At 39.6% G+C, this 16,799-nt stretch overlaps 1 protein-coding gene across 1 annotated transcript in view; it reads right to left on the bottom strand.

Annotated features, from left to right (window-relative positions):
• The window catches only part of DSCAM (DS cell adhesion molecule), a 740,578-nt gene that overhangs the window by 303,930 nt on the left and 419,849 nt on the right, over window positions 1-16,799 (bottom strand). The window contains exon 5 of the mRNA XM_069471934.1: window positions 1,151-1,297. Within this exon, the coding sequence (XP_069328035.1) occupies window positions 1,151-1,297 (147 nt within the window). The remainder of the gene's footprint in view (window positions 1-1,150; window positions 1,298-16,799) is intronic.

The raw sequence follows: 16,799 nt of genomic DNA, 5'->3' as shown, positions 1-16,799 counted from the left end.
CAAAACAAACAAGCATACACACACCTTGGGATTAAGAAAAGTAAACTTGCCTTTCCAACCCCGAGAGTTAAAGCTGATCTTCAGCACTTTATGATTTAGAGTGGCTATAAACAAGGTCATTTGAAGGAGAAAAATGGGCTCCCAGATCATCATCACATAAGTCATCTTTTGGATAGAGAAATGCTTATTAACTAGTTTTGTTAACCCCAAATTAATCATATACCACAATCCGTCCCCCTTTCCTCAAATCCTTCTCTTTCCTCGTCTGAAGATATCATTAGAAAGCTTTTCTTTAATGGAAAGAAGACCTTTTCTAGGATATTTTGAACCAGTAGAATATTGCGCTGTCATTGAAGCCACCATGGACTGAGATGACAGGTGTTATTCATTTTCTAATTCACTTTCCCTGACAAGACATAACTATAAAACAAGGGAGAAAGTAACAATTGACTTGAAATGCAACAGGCTAAGAAAAAAAATGCAAGTTCAGAGGAAAAATAATTTAATTCCAACTTTTATTTGTGTTGGACCTTGAAAGTCCAAGCAGGCTTCGGCTGTGTTGAGGATGTGCATGGGGAAGAGAAAAATCCCAATACTACATTATCAAGGACAATAAGTGGGGATTCAGTATGTATGTTTTAATTACCCCAATGTTCAATAACTTTCCAGTACTTCTTCCCCTAAAGCATCACTGCAAATAAAATAAGATACTCCTCAAATATTGACAGCAAACCACCTTTGCTCAATTCCATCTCTCTCTTATAACTGCATAGGATAACCATTGCATGGGACAACTTTACATTCTTAAGCTGCAAAGGCAAAAGTCAGGGATTTTGCATTTGACTTTCTAATACTGAGATGGATATTTCACTCTCCTCCACTGTTCCCCAAAGTGCTAATGCACATCATGTGAATGGATTGCTTATTTGATTGACAGGTATAAAATGACTGCACTTGGAATATCTGTATTGGTATTATTAATACATTGCACTGATACTGGTTTGAAAGACATTTTAAATTGCTGAAATATTTTGAAAAAAAAATCGAAGGCTTCATTTTAGTCATACATTCCACAATTTGGGGGGAGTCATCTCAGGACATCAACAAAGGACAAGCAGAAGCAGCTGACACAGTCCTGATGAGTTTGTACCTGATACAAAGAGTCTCGCGCTGTTGCTCTGTCTCGTCTCTCCAGTGTATCTGTGCCGCGTGATACAGCGGTAGTTATACAATCCATCTTCGTTCTGTACATCTTTAATATACAAGGCTCCAGTGGATGTGATGAGAAATCTAGATCCTGAAACAGAGGAAAGCAGTGGCTTGGTTAAAATAGAACAAAAGCAACCCAACCACATGAACAAAGTCCTTAAATAGTGTTTTTTCACCTGAAGAAATCTCATGCAAAGGCTAAAAATGGGAGGGGGTGTGTGTTACTTTAGGGTCTAAGTTGTTTTAATTTTTCAACTGTCTAAATAGTTGTCAGTAGATATGTTGCACAATAAAAATATACTTAGCAAATCTAATCTCATAAATTAATTTTTTAGGTCATGATTTATCTTACAGCAACAGAGTTGTCATATAATTCGTATATGGCTAATTAGAAGATTTTCTTGGATCATCGCTTTTTTCTTAGACTGTGACAAGTTAAGGAAGTATTAACATTGTTGCAAATTTCTACCTCATGAAGGTATAAACTTTTGCCTCAGTTTGAAGTATGTCAATAAAAACACTAAAACGTTAGACTATAAAGCAATTAAATATTCCACAAACTTCCCAAGAAAGATTGTCTCACTTCTTCATAATAATAACAACCAACATTTATCACTATGTTCTAAAACAAAGACAAAGTCGTCCCAGATTCTGTGTTTTAGAACACTTTGCTATTTCTTAATCACTAATTTTTTAAGGGACTGCTCAAATAACTATTTTCACCTCAACAAGAATATCTCATGCGCAGCCATTCCCTTTTTATGTCAGCGTAAAACAGAAGGTCCCATCTGTGACCTGTGATTTTTTTTACCTGTACAACTTTAGTTTTACAGAAATGGTTAACATTGGGATCAAATATCAGTATTAGTTTAAGAAGGGTAAAGACATCTTTCCTTTGAAAATGTAACTTTTGAAGATATTTGTCACTGTTCAATTATAATTGGGTGGCAAAACAAACTGGAGCATAAAAGCAGACCTCAAAGTGAGTCACTGCACCTTCCTGGTGGGTGATTGAGTACACTTCCTGCCACTGTTGGACGCTTCCATGAAATATTTCTGCACGTGATGTGATTTCACATGAAAGAATGTGATTTGTCTCTTTGGGAAAAGACTAAAGTGTAAAAAAATCAACTTCTTTTATTGTTTGTTTTTCTTAGGTTCAGTTGAAACTTTCTTTGGTTCATTTTATTCAGAATTGCCAGGAGTTGTGACTTTATTGTTTTGGGCTTCAAATATTTAAGTCATAAACATAATTTCTTGGTCATTTCCTGCAAGGACTATACTTTATGTATAAGTCAATTGCTCAGATGAATTAAAAATGGTTTATTATTTCTTATGGAGATAAGAGCAATTCAAAGGAACATGGAGGTGAAAAAGATCATTAAAATATAGAGCAAATATAGACCTAGCATAAGCTTTTCAAAAGAGCACAAATGATTATTAAGAATAGTATAAAATATCTTTAGTACTTACTTTAACTTTCAAAACAATTCCATTTAGATATCATTAAAATGTGTCATAAATATGCTAAATATTAGAAAAGCTAAAAAAAAAATCTCTTAGTGCTCTGTATTCTAGATAATTTTGCTTTATCCTCCCCCAAAAAGAAACTAAAAATACCTTTTACCACTTGTCATCTGTCATCACACTCAAGCATTTCTTACCAATATATATTGTATATAATGGAAACACTGTTTCTCTTTCAGTATGTTTTGCATACTTACATAATGCTTTAATAACCAGTTCTTTTAAAGGACAGCATGATAGACAGAAAAGAAGGCCAAAAAAGATAACAGATATAATTCACATAATTTCTGTCACCTTCCTGGCATGGAGTATTTTCATTAGAATCGACAGGCCATCAGTGGTGTCAAAATGTAAGTGAAAGCATTTTGCACGCCATTCTTCAGAAGGGTTGAAATATGCACGTGGATGGCAGTAGTCTGCACTTACTACCTGCTGATTCCTGAGAGGCTCTATTCTTTAGGCACATTTAATTTAATTACCCACATTGCTCTTGTAATGTCTAACTTTTTTTGTTTACTCACGTACTTGGCATGCTAAATAAGACTCAGTTAAGACATGTCCTTTAAACATTTTTTAAGATGTCCATAGGAATAGAGAAGTTGATATTGGCCGAGTTTCCGTACTGAATTTGACCTATGTCTGCCTGGCCCCCATTTCTCATTGAAAATCATCTTGAAATTGATCCATAATTTAAAACATAAAAAAAAGGTTGAAGAGTATAATCCTTTACTTATGAGTGGACACAGGAAAGCCCAGGGTCCGTGGGTACAGTCTCAACTCTGGAGTCCTGTGGAACTCTCAGGGGGGCAATGAGGGCATAGCAAAGCCATTAGAGCACCAAATGTCTTGGCTCCATGGTAACAAAGAATCATTTTAACTACCCCCTAAATCGCCACTGCACCCCACTCCCGGCCTGACATCACCAGAGGTTTTTGTGTCATACGGAGTATGTGGTTTGTTCGTGTCCTTAGGGATTAAAGAATGTGCTTCCGTTAAAATAGGCTAATGTTAAAATATAAATTATTGGTATCAATAAAATGCAAACACACAAATTCTCTCTCTGCCTGTCTCTGTGAGCCTTTATTGATTTCTCTCTCACATACACATGCCGCGAAGACACACACATGCACACACACATACTCCTTGAGTACTCAGAACTGTCTGGTAACACACAACTGTGCAAAGCCAAGAATTTCATGAGTAACTATTTTTCTTAGAAAACTTAGTATTTTAGATGGACATATTTCTCAAATATAGTTCATACTTTTTGTCATATGAAACACACTGCAAATCAGAGTCAACCAAACAGTAGTGAATGATTTTTGGATTTAGGGTCATCACCGTGGACATTAATTATTGAGCTATGCTGCTCAGTTACTAGAGTGACACGTTACAACCTATCTTCGCTTCTTGAGATGCACTAAATGTTCCCGGACTGACAGATGTTTAAGTGCCTGAGTCTGTCTTTAGTAGCCTGTCTACTTCCTCCTTTTCTGTCAGGCTATCAGCTGTTCCTTCTCTTTGTTATCAATCTCCTTGTCAACACGCTTAGTGTGATGCATTCAGTATGCTGAGAGTTAGAAAACAGCCCCACCAAATTGGCTAGCACTTTGTGTAAACCAAGAGTAAATAGGTTAGGACCAAGTTCTGGAGTGGCTCTCAATGTCAGTTAACACAAGCCTGTATGTTAGTGCCACTAAAATAAATCCACTGCTTGGCACCAGTTCAGCCAGCCTAAGTTCAGCATAGGGGCTAATGGGATAGTTTTACCCAGAAACACAAAACTACCAATGAAAATGGGGCATTTGCCCAATAAGAGAATGTTGCAGGAACCCCCAGGGTATTTATTAGTCAGGGTAGTAGTTCTACAGCCACATTCTCCCTCTGGTGCTGAGCTATGAAGAACACACAGAGAGCAACAGCTTCTGAAGTTTAGGCACGATACCCTTTTGGGTTTTCTGTATGATTGCATCAAAGGCAGAGATTAAAATAGCAACAGTTCTGGAAACCCATTTTACTGAACTATTGGTAGTTAAAGCAGAAAGCCTGAACTTCAAGATCTGAGCTGCAGAAAGCAGACACGTGTGACCTCCAGAAAGAGGCATATCAGAGCTGATTCCAGGAGGCACCATGTGCCATGGTGGGCGGGAAACAGAGCTCAGTGGTGTGTCCAGCCATTGGGCCAGCACGACCCTGGGCTCCAGAAATACTAAAAGTAATGAGACAGCCCCTGTCTTTGGGGAGCTTGTAATCCAAGCATATTTGAGCCTTAGGGTTAGGTACCTGCAATCAAGGTGAGAAAGAAGGGTGGAAGGGAGGAGCCTGGGGAGTAATCAGGGAAGAGACACTATCCTTGCATCGCCTGGATGACAGGGGCTACCAATACCCAGAAAGGAAAATTGTTATTTATCCCCAAACCTGTATTTATCCTGTGTATTACTCTGATCCAACTAATTAACTTTACAGTTTAAAGTCTTCATTATTAATTTGCTTGTTCAATCTATTTAGCTTTTTCACTGTTTCTTATAAAAAAGCAAATGAAAAGATCCTTTCCTGATACCAGGTGGAACCAGCTCATCCACTCTGAGAGATTCCGCAGGGTCCAAGAAAAATCCCGGGCTTTGGATCAAAGGATCTGAACTACAAAACTATCACTGTCACTTTTCAGCTCTGTGGCCTCGGTGTAGACATTCAATTCTCTAAACTTTGTTTTGTTCATCTAGGAAAGAGAGTTGATGAGTAATATCTTCTTTATTGTAATGCTGAAGATTAAATTAATACACAGATGTCATCTGGCATACACTCACCCACCTATTACACAGCCATAGTCACTAATAAGGTATTTTATATCTCAGAATAACTAAGAGCATAAATTTCAAGTATCTCACCACACGAAAGGGATAAGTGAGAGGATAGAAATGTTAATTAGCTTATTTTAATCATTTCACATTTTATATATACATATATATATATACATACACACGCATCAGATCAATACATTGTACCCTGTACATGTATACAATTACAATTTCTCACTTAAAATAATATTCATAAAAATAAATAAAAACTAAAATGGTATTTATATAAGCTAATGTCACATAAGTTACTCTGCTACTCTGGTCAATCCACTGGAGCATAATAATGTTGGCTGGCTGAGCCAGACAGAAAGAGCCCACGGACATATACATAGTAGGGCTCACTCTCACTTTTATTTGTTTCTGTGTTTACTTATGCAGCCAACCTCATGTGTTAGACAAAGCATCAGAGTGGAAATGACATGGATGAGTTTGGCATCACAATTCTGTCACTGGGGCTGTATCACCACAAGCAAAATACTTACCGAACCTCTGAGCCAGCGTCATGCGACAGAGTATTAACAAAATGTAGAAAGATACACAAGCCCATAGAGAATCTTCACACATCACAGCGAAAGGTGTGGGGACAGGAAGGTCACAGACATTTGCTATGAACCAAATGTCAGTGTCTGCCCAAAATTCATACCATGAAGTCCTAATCCCCAACGTGATGGTATTTGGAGATGGGGCCTTCAGGAGGTAATTAGGTTTAGATGAGATTACCAGGATGAGGCTCCAGTGATGAGATTAGTATCATCATTTTTTTTTTTTTTTTTTGAGACAGAGTCTTGCTATGTTGCCCTGGCTAGAGTGCCATGGCGTCAGCCTAGCTCACAGCAACCTCAAACTCCTGGGCTCAAGCAATCCTTCTGCCTCAGCCTCCTGAGTAGCTGGGACTACAGGCATGTGCCACCATGCCCGGCTAATTTTTTTTTCTCTATATTTTTAGCTGTCCAGATCATTTCTTTTGATTTTTAGTAGAGACGGGGTCTCACTCTTGCTCAGGATGCTCTCGAACTCCTGACCTCAAGCGATCCTCCTGCCTCGGCCTCCCAGAGTGCTAGGATTACAGGTGTGAGCCACCGCGCCCGGCAGAGATTAGTATCTTTATATGAAAAGGATGAGAGACCAGAGTTCGTTCTCTCTCTCTCCGCCATGTGAGATCACAGCAAGAAGGCAGCCTTCTGCAAGCTGGGAAGAGAGCCCTCACCAGGTACTGAATCTGCCAACAACTTGACTTTGAACTTTCCAGCCTCCAGAACTAAGAAATAAATTTCTGTTGTTTAAGCCACCCTATCTGTGGTATTTTGTCATAGAAGCTTGAGATGACCAACACATTGTCTTCAGAAATCTTTTCTGCAGTAGAAAGGGATATTTGCAAAAACCCAGGGACTTCTCCAAAATCATTGTAATGTTGCTTGAATAACAGTATTTCCTGGTATATTTATCAGTATCTGAACATAAGAAAAATACCCTAAAAAGTCCTCAAAATTAATCATTCTTCATCCCTCGTATTTTATCTAACAGAAAGGCCCTCTGCTCCTGCCTCCAAAATACATCCCGAATCCACTCACTTCTCTCCCTCTACACTGCACCACCCAGGTCTAAGCACCTCAGCTTTCTAAGACCATGTGCCCATTCCTGCTCCCCTCAACATCCATGGTTTTTTAACAAGGTACATCATAGGACATTCAGTGCCTTAATGGGGTCCCACTAGATCAAATCACTTACAATGGCCTACGATGGTTTAGGCTTTGACCATACGTCCAAAAGCCTCCCCTCTATCCTCTCCTTCCACCATGCCCCAGCCACAGGCCCTTCTTATAACTGTTTCCCTGGAGACCCTGGTCCCAGATCTCTACCTGGCTGGCTCCTTCTTGTCCTCCTGGCCTTGGTTCTTAAGTCAGTTTTCCAGCAATGTCAGTCCACATCAGTAGCATCCACGGTCACTCATTACCAGAGACGTGGCTTTGTTACATCTCTGTGTGAAGCTACCATGTTCACGTGTGTGAGATTGGTTTAGTGTTTCTCTCCTCCAACTAGAGTAGTGAGAACTTGTTTTGTCTCGTTCAACTTTTCATCTCCATTACAAGCAACGGTACTTGGCTAGGCTATCCAAAAATATTTGTTGAACGCATGGGTTGATGAAACAGTTTATCATTGCTTGTATTCAAAACATCTTTTCCTAGGTCTGGGTAAAAAGAAAGCTAAAATACCTCTTTTTAGATTTCAACATGATATTTCCTCATGTAGAATACATAAAGAGTTTTTTCCCCTTCCAGAAATGACTATAATATATTCTTATATGAAAATGAGCATATTTTAAGATTGTGATGCTAATTATTCTCTCATTATGCTCTCTGGTATTTTTTTTTTTTTTTTTAATGTGTGTGTAGCCAGGCTGTTAGAGTTTCGATAGAGGCAGTACTATTTTTAGGAAGATTTTAAAAGTGTATTTGATTTTTCACTTAGTCAGAAATATATCTTAGGGTTTTTGTTTGTTTGTTTTGCTTTTGCTATTGCAATCTATCTGAACTGACTTAATAGCAATTAAAGAACAGATGGTTCTGCTAATAAGACGCCAAATGGTCGCACAACACAATGAAACTTTTGTCAGCTGTGCCTGCCACCTCCAATGACAGCCACACTGTGTAATAAAACTGAGCTTTCTCTAAAGCAGTTTTCACAACAATTCCTGAAAAATTAGCAGGACCTAAGACTGAAATCTAAGTTCTTAGTATACAGCATTAGAAATGAGATGAGCCTCTTAGTGTTAACTAAAATAGAACTGGAATTAGAAAAAATACATATCTATGATGAAATTAAAGTTACCAATATCTCTTAATTCCGATGCAGGCTAGAAAGGAATTAATTGAAGCCCTGGTTTGATTCTGAGGTGTGTCCTAGTCTGTGACATGAGGGGTGGGTGCATGGTTAGATGCAGGCAGGAAAGAGCGATAGACATTTCTTGAGCAGTTGAATGACCTGACAGAAGTGATTGTTTAAAGAAAATGTGTGTATGCTGAAAGCTATACGTAAGAGAAAAGATCTCCCCGAAAGACAAGACATCTCCCCTGATGTCATGGTCTGATCACCCCCATGCCCACATTTTTATGTTGAAGTCCTAACCTCCAGTACCTCAGGATGTGACCTTTTATGGAAATAGGGTCATTGCAGATATGACACATTAGGACGAGGTCATACTGGGGCAGTTTGGGCCTTTAATCCAATGTGATTGGTGTCCTTATATTAATAACAAAGAGGAAATTTGGACAGAGACATCTGGGTATTAAGACTAATCCTAATTAGAGCCAATAGGTACTGGGTGCTTAGTAGGGGCCACCATTGCTCTGAGCATTATTTAATGTTTTGACCCATTTAGTAGTTGCAATGACCCAACAATGAAGATATTGTTATTCTCATTTTTCAGATGAGAAAATAAAGGAACAGAGAGGTTAAGTAACTTGCCCCTGTTCATACAACTAGGAGAAGCTGAGGCAGGGTGATACCCTGGCATGCAGGCTCTGAGCTCACGCCCTCCCTTGCCCAATACTCTCCCCTGGCTCTGGGTCGTGGTCCAAGCGTGAGGCAGCAAGCCCTGGGTAAGTGGAGGTACAGGGGTGGGGCAGAGAAGTGAGCACAGAAACATTTAAGCCAAAGGCTCAACAGAAGGGGCTAAGGGAGAAGGAGAGCATGCCAAGGGTTGGGTCTGAGGGACCTGCGGAAACAGTAGAGCAAAGAAGTTGGGGGAGGGGAGATTCTGTTTCAAAAGAGATAAAAGTTCCCCTGTGAACATGCCAAGTCATTTAAAGTCAGCAATTGTAGTCAAGCTGGAGACAGAGTTTTTGGGATCAAGCTATGTAAGTTGAAGAGGAGCCGTTTATGGGAAGTGAAGTTCAGGAATCCCCCAGGAAGGGGAGTGAAGGAGGAGGCCAAAGGACAGGGAGGAGGGATAGAGGACCCAAGACACTGCAGTATTAAGAAAGCCAGGGGAGGAGAGGACTTCCAGGAGGATGGTGCAAAGAGCTTCAGCTCTGTGTCTTCCTATTGGGATAGCCTTGAATACATAACCTAAAAGAGCCTCAGTTTTTTCATCTGTACAATGGGGCAATATTACCTTCTTGGGAAAATTGTGATATTAAATAAGAACATCCATGTAAGTGCCTGGCAGGGAAAGGTAGGCAAGAATAGCTGTAATCTGTAATAAAATATCCCCCTTGCTAGACCAACACAAATATCAACTATCCAGCTACAAAGAGCTAAATATATACACAATGGACTTAAAGAACACTAATCATTACCAAAAGACATAATAGAAGACCTGAATAAATGAAGAAGCATATCAAATTCCAGGATTAGATAACTAGATATTGTGATAATATTTTCAATTTTTCATAAGTGAAATGAATTACATTTTAATTCATTGCTGAACAGAATTTATTTAGAACTTGACCAAATCATTTAATCAAATTAAAATGAGATGTTATTTTCATCCAGGAGAGTAGAAAAAAATAAAATGTTTGATAATAAGTAGTCTTAACAAAGGATATGGGGAAATAAGCCCCTTGGGTGTGTAAATTGGTGAAGCCTTTTGGTTTTTGGAGGGCAAGCAGCTAGCATATTTCAAGTGTGACAATCGCACACATTTCGATCCAGCTTGCCACTTCAAAGACTCTTTCCTGTGGAAACACTCAGGCATGTGCACACATTGACATTTGCCCAAAACATGCACCGAAGCACTGTTTGAAAAATGAAAAATTATAAATAAATCTGAATCAAGGGGTAAATAAGTAGACAAATTAGGGTATATCCATACTCTGCAGTCATTTAAAAGACAGATAGGCATATCTCTTCTACTCTGTGAAAAGATCTCCAAGGCATAATCTAAAGTGATTACAGAACAGTTTATACTGTTATGTAACAATGGCAATGAGTATACGTGTATATGAATACATTTGTGTACGCAAATGAACAGAGAGGACCGTTTCAGCAGATACCCACCAAATCGTTAACTGTGGTTGCCTCTGAAGTCATGAGTGGATTAGGGGAAGGGAAGAGAGAATTACATGTTTCATCTCATACTGTCATATATTTGAATATCTTTTAAAAATACAGCAATAATGCACTAGTTGTGCAGTTAAAATTTATTTTGAGAAAGCAGTCAGGGCGTGGTGAGCCAAGCCCATTTAAGCAGCATAACACAGAAGGAGAGAAATTGGGGACAATATCTATATTGGGAGTAGCTGTGTCAAAGGTAGCCCTTTATTTTGCTTGCCTTTCAAGCTGGTCACTACCTGGGCATGCCAAAGAGCAGAAAGGAAAACTGTCAATGCTTACCGTGGTCTTTGTAATCCCTCCCCTCCAAATACCTGACCCAGAGGTCGAATCTGCCATGTATCCGATCTGCTTATCTTCCTGAACTACATCGATAACTCAGGATTTCACACCTACCCGCATCCCACCCAGTTGGTTGGGACGCTAGCAACACTCCTCCCAAACACCAGCAGCCTCTCCAAGGGCAAGGTCATCCTCTGCTTGCCCCACTTACCTGCTGTCTGCCTCCCACCCTTCCTCCTTACACGGTGCTAGCTTCAATGATTGTTTGGATAGTGAAGATATTGGAGTTTTTCTCCAAAATAGGATCAGTAAAATAAGGCATCGTGTTGAGGGACAGAGCCCCCACCATATCATGCCACCTAATCATTGTTGGCACCTGTTATGCTCATGAACATGTCATCAAGACATCCAGGGAACAGTGAAGCCCCAATGTGGATCTTGAGCTGCCCGGAAGAAATCATTTGTTCAGAAATATTATAACAACATCACCTTCGTACACAGCACACGAGGAATAGCTAGCAACTCTGGCTGGGACTTAGAAGTAAGTAGAGATTTGGCATATATATATTTAAATTCTCTCAAAGCAATTTCCCTAAGACATTTCTCTTATGTAAATAAAATTCTCTCAGTGAAATTCTCCTGCAGTTAAATGAGGCTCAATTATACACTACTAATTTAAGCCTGCACGCTGCATTCTGACTGTATACCTAATTACCCCATTTAGTTTGTTAATGATCAGATCTTTGCCTGTGCAGATATTCGAGCCTGTCATTAATCTTTGCTCTAGTTAGATCTCTAGTTATTTAAAAGAATAAATCCTCAGAAAGAATAGAATTTTATTTTTTCTTAAAAGTTTAAGAATTTTTTTTAAAGAACCAGAGCAGCTTATAAACATTATAAATTGTATTTATTTATTTATATAATGAATAAGATAGCTTGGCCACTGATGTCTAGAAGGAAATATTTCAATTGGGAACAGAGACAAAAAGAGTAAATTGACAAAGAAAAGAAATCAAAAACCGTGATAAGTGCATTTAAATTAAGAAATGGAGGCTGAACCCAGATAAAGAGCAGGGCTGTTCAGGCAGACGGCGAGTGCACGGGTTTCTGAGGAGGCTGCATCTCAGATGTGGCACAGAGGGGAAGAGGATGGCAAGGTGTCCTCCACGGAAGGAGCAGGGCTGAGGACAAAGTAGAAGGAACGGCATGTGCCAAAGACTGGAGGTGGCGTGTCGAAGGAACCGAAACAAGATACATTTTGAAAATAGAATTCACAGGACATTGAATTGGCCTGGATGCTGGGCTGAGGACACAGGTGACTCCTAGGTCTTGGGAGGAGCCCCAAGTGGGAGGAGAAGAGTCCCTTGCTGGGAAGAAGCAGCCCAGGATGCAGCACTGACTGTCCACCGGTGACCTGATTTCAACGTTGGGGAATGAAAAGTAGCACCTTATAGAGATGTGGGAAAAGCAAGAAAAAGAGTGTCATTAGGTGTGCTTATCATATTGGGTTGACTAATATTTAGAACAGGTACATCGGCCTAATTTCCTGTCCCATGAGGTTTCTGCAGGCTAGAAGAGAATGCATATTTCATGCTGACCTTCTGTTCTAGCTGTGGCTGTGTAAGACTGTGCTGATTAAAAGGCAACATTTTCAAAAAGGAAAACATAAGAGAAGGAAGATCACAACATTGCACTTCAATCCACAATAACTGTGCTTACCTAGTCTAACTACGTTAATGGCCCAAACAGATTGAAGACACTGTGCTTATTGGTGAAACACAGTGAAAATGAACTGTGAACTTTTTCTGCCTGATGCAGAGGACATACAGTTATGGGAAAGAATTTGGAAAAACAAGAACCATAAAGAATGAAAATAGACACTGTGTTGTGGCCACTTATTATTATGGGGAATGGTTTTGCACACTGTGGTTCACTTATTGATGGGTTGTGAAATCAACTTCATGGATCGTAACTTTATTTAAAAAAATAAAATGGAAAATTGTAGACAGTATTGGTGTGCATCAAATAGTAGTGGTAAGTATTCCGTGGTTTTGTTTTAGTTCAGATGTGCATACATAAGATCATATGTGTTTGCATATTTATACATGCATGTACATGTGTATATTACTGGGTCCCAAGATAAAAATGCTTTTACTATGTATTTCTTACTGCAAGTCAGGGTAAAAAATGTTTGAAGGGCCTTGCTCGACATCCTAGAGATTGAGTTGTTCTTTTTTTGACGAGGCTTCCATGTCAGAGCAACTCTAATTGCCCTTAAGCACATCAGCTGACATATTTGGGATTCTTAAAGTTCTCTCTTTAAGCATGCAGATTGGAAAGTCTGTAAGTCCCCAGACTTGGCTGCATTTTTAATGGGAGCAGCAGAAAAAGCAGCTGATTTTTTTTAAATACATCATTTAAAGATCTTAGATTGTATTTGTTTCCTGAGGACACATGAAGATGTCTAAGAAAATAGTAATGCATTTACTGAACCATCTACACAAACATATATACAAATATATATACTTACAAAACCACCCAAGGGTAGAAACCATGTTAGATATGGCTCCTAGCGTCATCTGCACCCCCAGACCTGCTTAGTTTTAAGTGGTCTGATCCCGTGAGAAGTTTTGAGATTGTTCCCATGTCACAGAGCCTTCCACTATGACAGTAGGTCAATTCCCTATATGACTTCCCCAGATCTAGTTTATCATGCAATCCACTGCCTTTTGGTATCTTTTGTAACACAAGAGTATTAGTAAAATCACATAGCAATTGCACACCATATACAGACCTAGTAATGCGGTCGAAGGCGACCTAAAAGGCTAATTCCTAGTTACAGCGAAAGAAAATGCACCGTAAGGTAAAAGTGTAACCATTGCACAGCAGAGTAAAGCAGTGCCAGCTGGACGTACAAGAGTGCTGAGGTGGAGAAAGACCGAAAATAACACATCTATGATGAATTAGAGTGGGTGGGAACCGCTGTTATGTGGCTGATAAGATGCTACAGAGAAATGACATGCAAACCCATAGTGAGAATTTTTTCCTCTATAAGTCTTCTCAATCCTTTTGATTCTTTCAAAGGGGAAGCCTTAAGAGGTGCCATTTATCCACCCACCTACCTATATGCGTCCACTAAAATTCTCAGCATGTTCTTGTGGAAGTAAGATATCTCTATTACCTCTCTAATGCTTCGTAATCTCCTTTTTCTTTCTTCTTTTTTTTTTTTAATACAGAGGAAAAGTAAACTACCAGCTTAGAGTTTTTAGAAGGCAATTGTATCTAGTTAGAATTTAATAATATTGTTTTGCTTTCTTTGCATTTGCATTTATATATATACATATATGTGTGTGTGTGTGTGTATATATATATAAATGCAAATGCAAATGTGTGTGTGTATATATATACACACACACAGCTAGTTATATATATATATGTATATACACACACACACAGCTAGTTATACTGATTTTTCATTTAAAGATAACAAAGCCAATTTTCTTTACAATTACACTGCTTTAAGTAAACAAGAGTTATTTAAAAGACAAAAATAATAGTGCAGCTGATATTCAGTGATTGTAGATATAGTCCTTTAGGGAAGTTCTGGCCTCGTAATGATTTCTTTTCTTCTTTACTAGAAGCTCTGAAATGCCCAGCGACTTCTTAACGGCTGGGCCTGGCACACAGTGCTGGTCACTGGTGTGGCCGAGGGGTTGGTTCTCACATGACCACTGACGACGGGTCCGAGTTCTTGTTGCTTATTTCATAAGCCCTCTGGGTCCCCTCTCACAGCTCTGTGCAATGCTTGTCTTTTCTTCAAAGCATGATATCCATTTTTAGAAAATTGATAAGCTTCTGTCAGAAAGACGTGGTTGAATTATTCCAAGTAATGGAATATGCTAAGTATGAAATAAAAGGGTCAACAGGTTCCCAACCCGGGACACGAAGCAACTTCAAGTTGGTGATATCAGCCGTGGTGCTTTAAAGCACAGTGGCTAACAAACATATGAAAAAATGCTCAACATCCCTAATCATCAGAGAAATGCAAATCAAAACCACAATGAGATATCACTTAACCCCAGTGAGAACGGCCTTTATCAAAAAATCCCAAAACAACACATGTTGGCGTGGATGTGGAGAGACAGGAACACTCATACACTGCTGGTGGGACTGCAAACCAGTGCAACCCCTGTGGAAAGCATTATGGAGGTATCTTAAACAGATTCAAGTAGACCTGCCATTTGATCCAGCAATCCCATTATTGGGCATATCAGAGGAAAAAAGGTCATTCTGTAACAAAGACACATGTACCCGAATGTTTACAGCAGCACAATTCACAATTGCAAAGATGTGGAAACAACCCAAATGCCCATCAATACATGATTGGATTAGTAAGCTGTGGTATATGTATACCATGGAATATTACTCAGCTATAAGAAATAATGATTCTCCTGGAGAGAGTTGGAGCCCATTATATTAAGTGAAGTATCCCAAGAATGGAAAAACAAGCATCGCATGTACTCACCAGAAAATTGGTTTCCCTGATCATCACCTAAATTCACATCTGGGAACGACACCAATCAGATATCAGACTGAGGTGGGAGGTGGGGGGAGGGGATGGGTGTATGCCTACACAATGAGTGCATTGCGCACCGTTTGGGAAATGGTCACGCTTGAAGGTGCTGACTCGGGAAGGGGGGTGGGGAAGGGAGGGATATATACCTACATGATGGGTGCAACGCGCATTGTCTGGGGAACAGACACGTCTGGAGCTTTGACTTGGGGGGAAAGGCAGTACAGGAGCAACGTATGTAACCTGCAATTATGTATCCCCCATAATAAGATGAAATAAAAAAAATAATAAAAATAAAAAAAATAAAGCACAGTCACTTCTATACAGGGTTTTCAGTGTCCACAGCAAGCTGCAGGTGGACGCAGCCCCACACGGCCGCAACGTTAGCTCCAGGGGTGCACTTGAGCACCATCTTGCTGCACCAAGCACACACGCTGCGATTTAATAGCCTTGTGGATCTTAACGCCGTGCTTTTATTTCATTTTGCCTTGGCCCACCTCACAGGTAAATATAAGTGAAATAAAGCATTTGAAAAAGAATAAACACTTGACTCAACATATTTATACGTATTTAACATTGCAAATTAACTCAATGGATTTTTTTGAAAATTAAAAAGGAAACATTCAGGACAGTAAATCCCTTCTTAGATTTTCAGATGCTGAGACTTCATTTGAAGGCACTTGTCGGAAGTGCAACAAGGCTGCCTCTAGACTCCCTGTGGAGGTGAATGAACGCTGTCCCTGCAGAGCTGCTGTCGCCATGCTGAGGACTCAGCCGCAGCCGCCGCCCAGGCCCCGCCGCTGCTGGAGAGCGCCGGGCGCCCCCTGCTGGTCACACTGAAGCCCAGCGGCTTGGTGCGGAGGGCTGCACCGCACACAGGCGTGCCTTGGGAAACACGCCTGGAAAATGCTCCCAGAAATGAAATAGTGAATTCCTGTGGAGTTTCCGCTACCTTAGTACTCCCCCATTAATGGCACGTGATTTATGTTTTATTCATCTGTAAGCAATTCCTATGCTTACTCTTCTTGGGCTTTGATAGAAACTAGTCATCAACAAAATGCTGGGTTTTTTAGTGGTATCTTGGCAAATATCTTCTGAGCTTAAAATGGGAGCAGTTATTTATTTCCATTTATGCATGATTATTTTTTAATTTCATTTTTACCCTAACACCATCTAATGAATTTCCTTTTAGAATATTGAGATAAAATTCCTCCTGGGATTAAATTGTGGCCATTCATTTGTCATGGAATGGATGTCATGGTATATAATTTTTATATATGCACAATATTTTTCCCATG

This window comes from Eulemur rufifrons, chromosome 7, assembly GCF_041146395.1.
Source record: "Eulemur rufifrons isolate Redbay chromosome 7, OSU_ERuf_1, whole genome shotgun sequence".
NCBI classification, from domain to species: domain Eukaryota; kingdom Metazoa; phylum Chordata; class Mammalia; order Primates; family Lemuridae; genus Eulemur; species Eulemur rufifrons.
The sequence above is the reverse complement of the archived record's forward strand: the minus strand, read 5'-3'. Positions and strand labels throughout refer to the sequence as shown.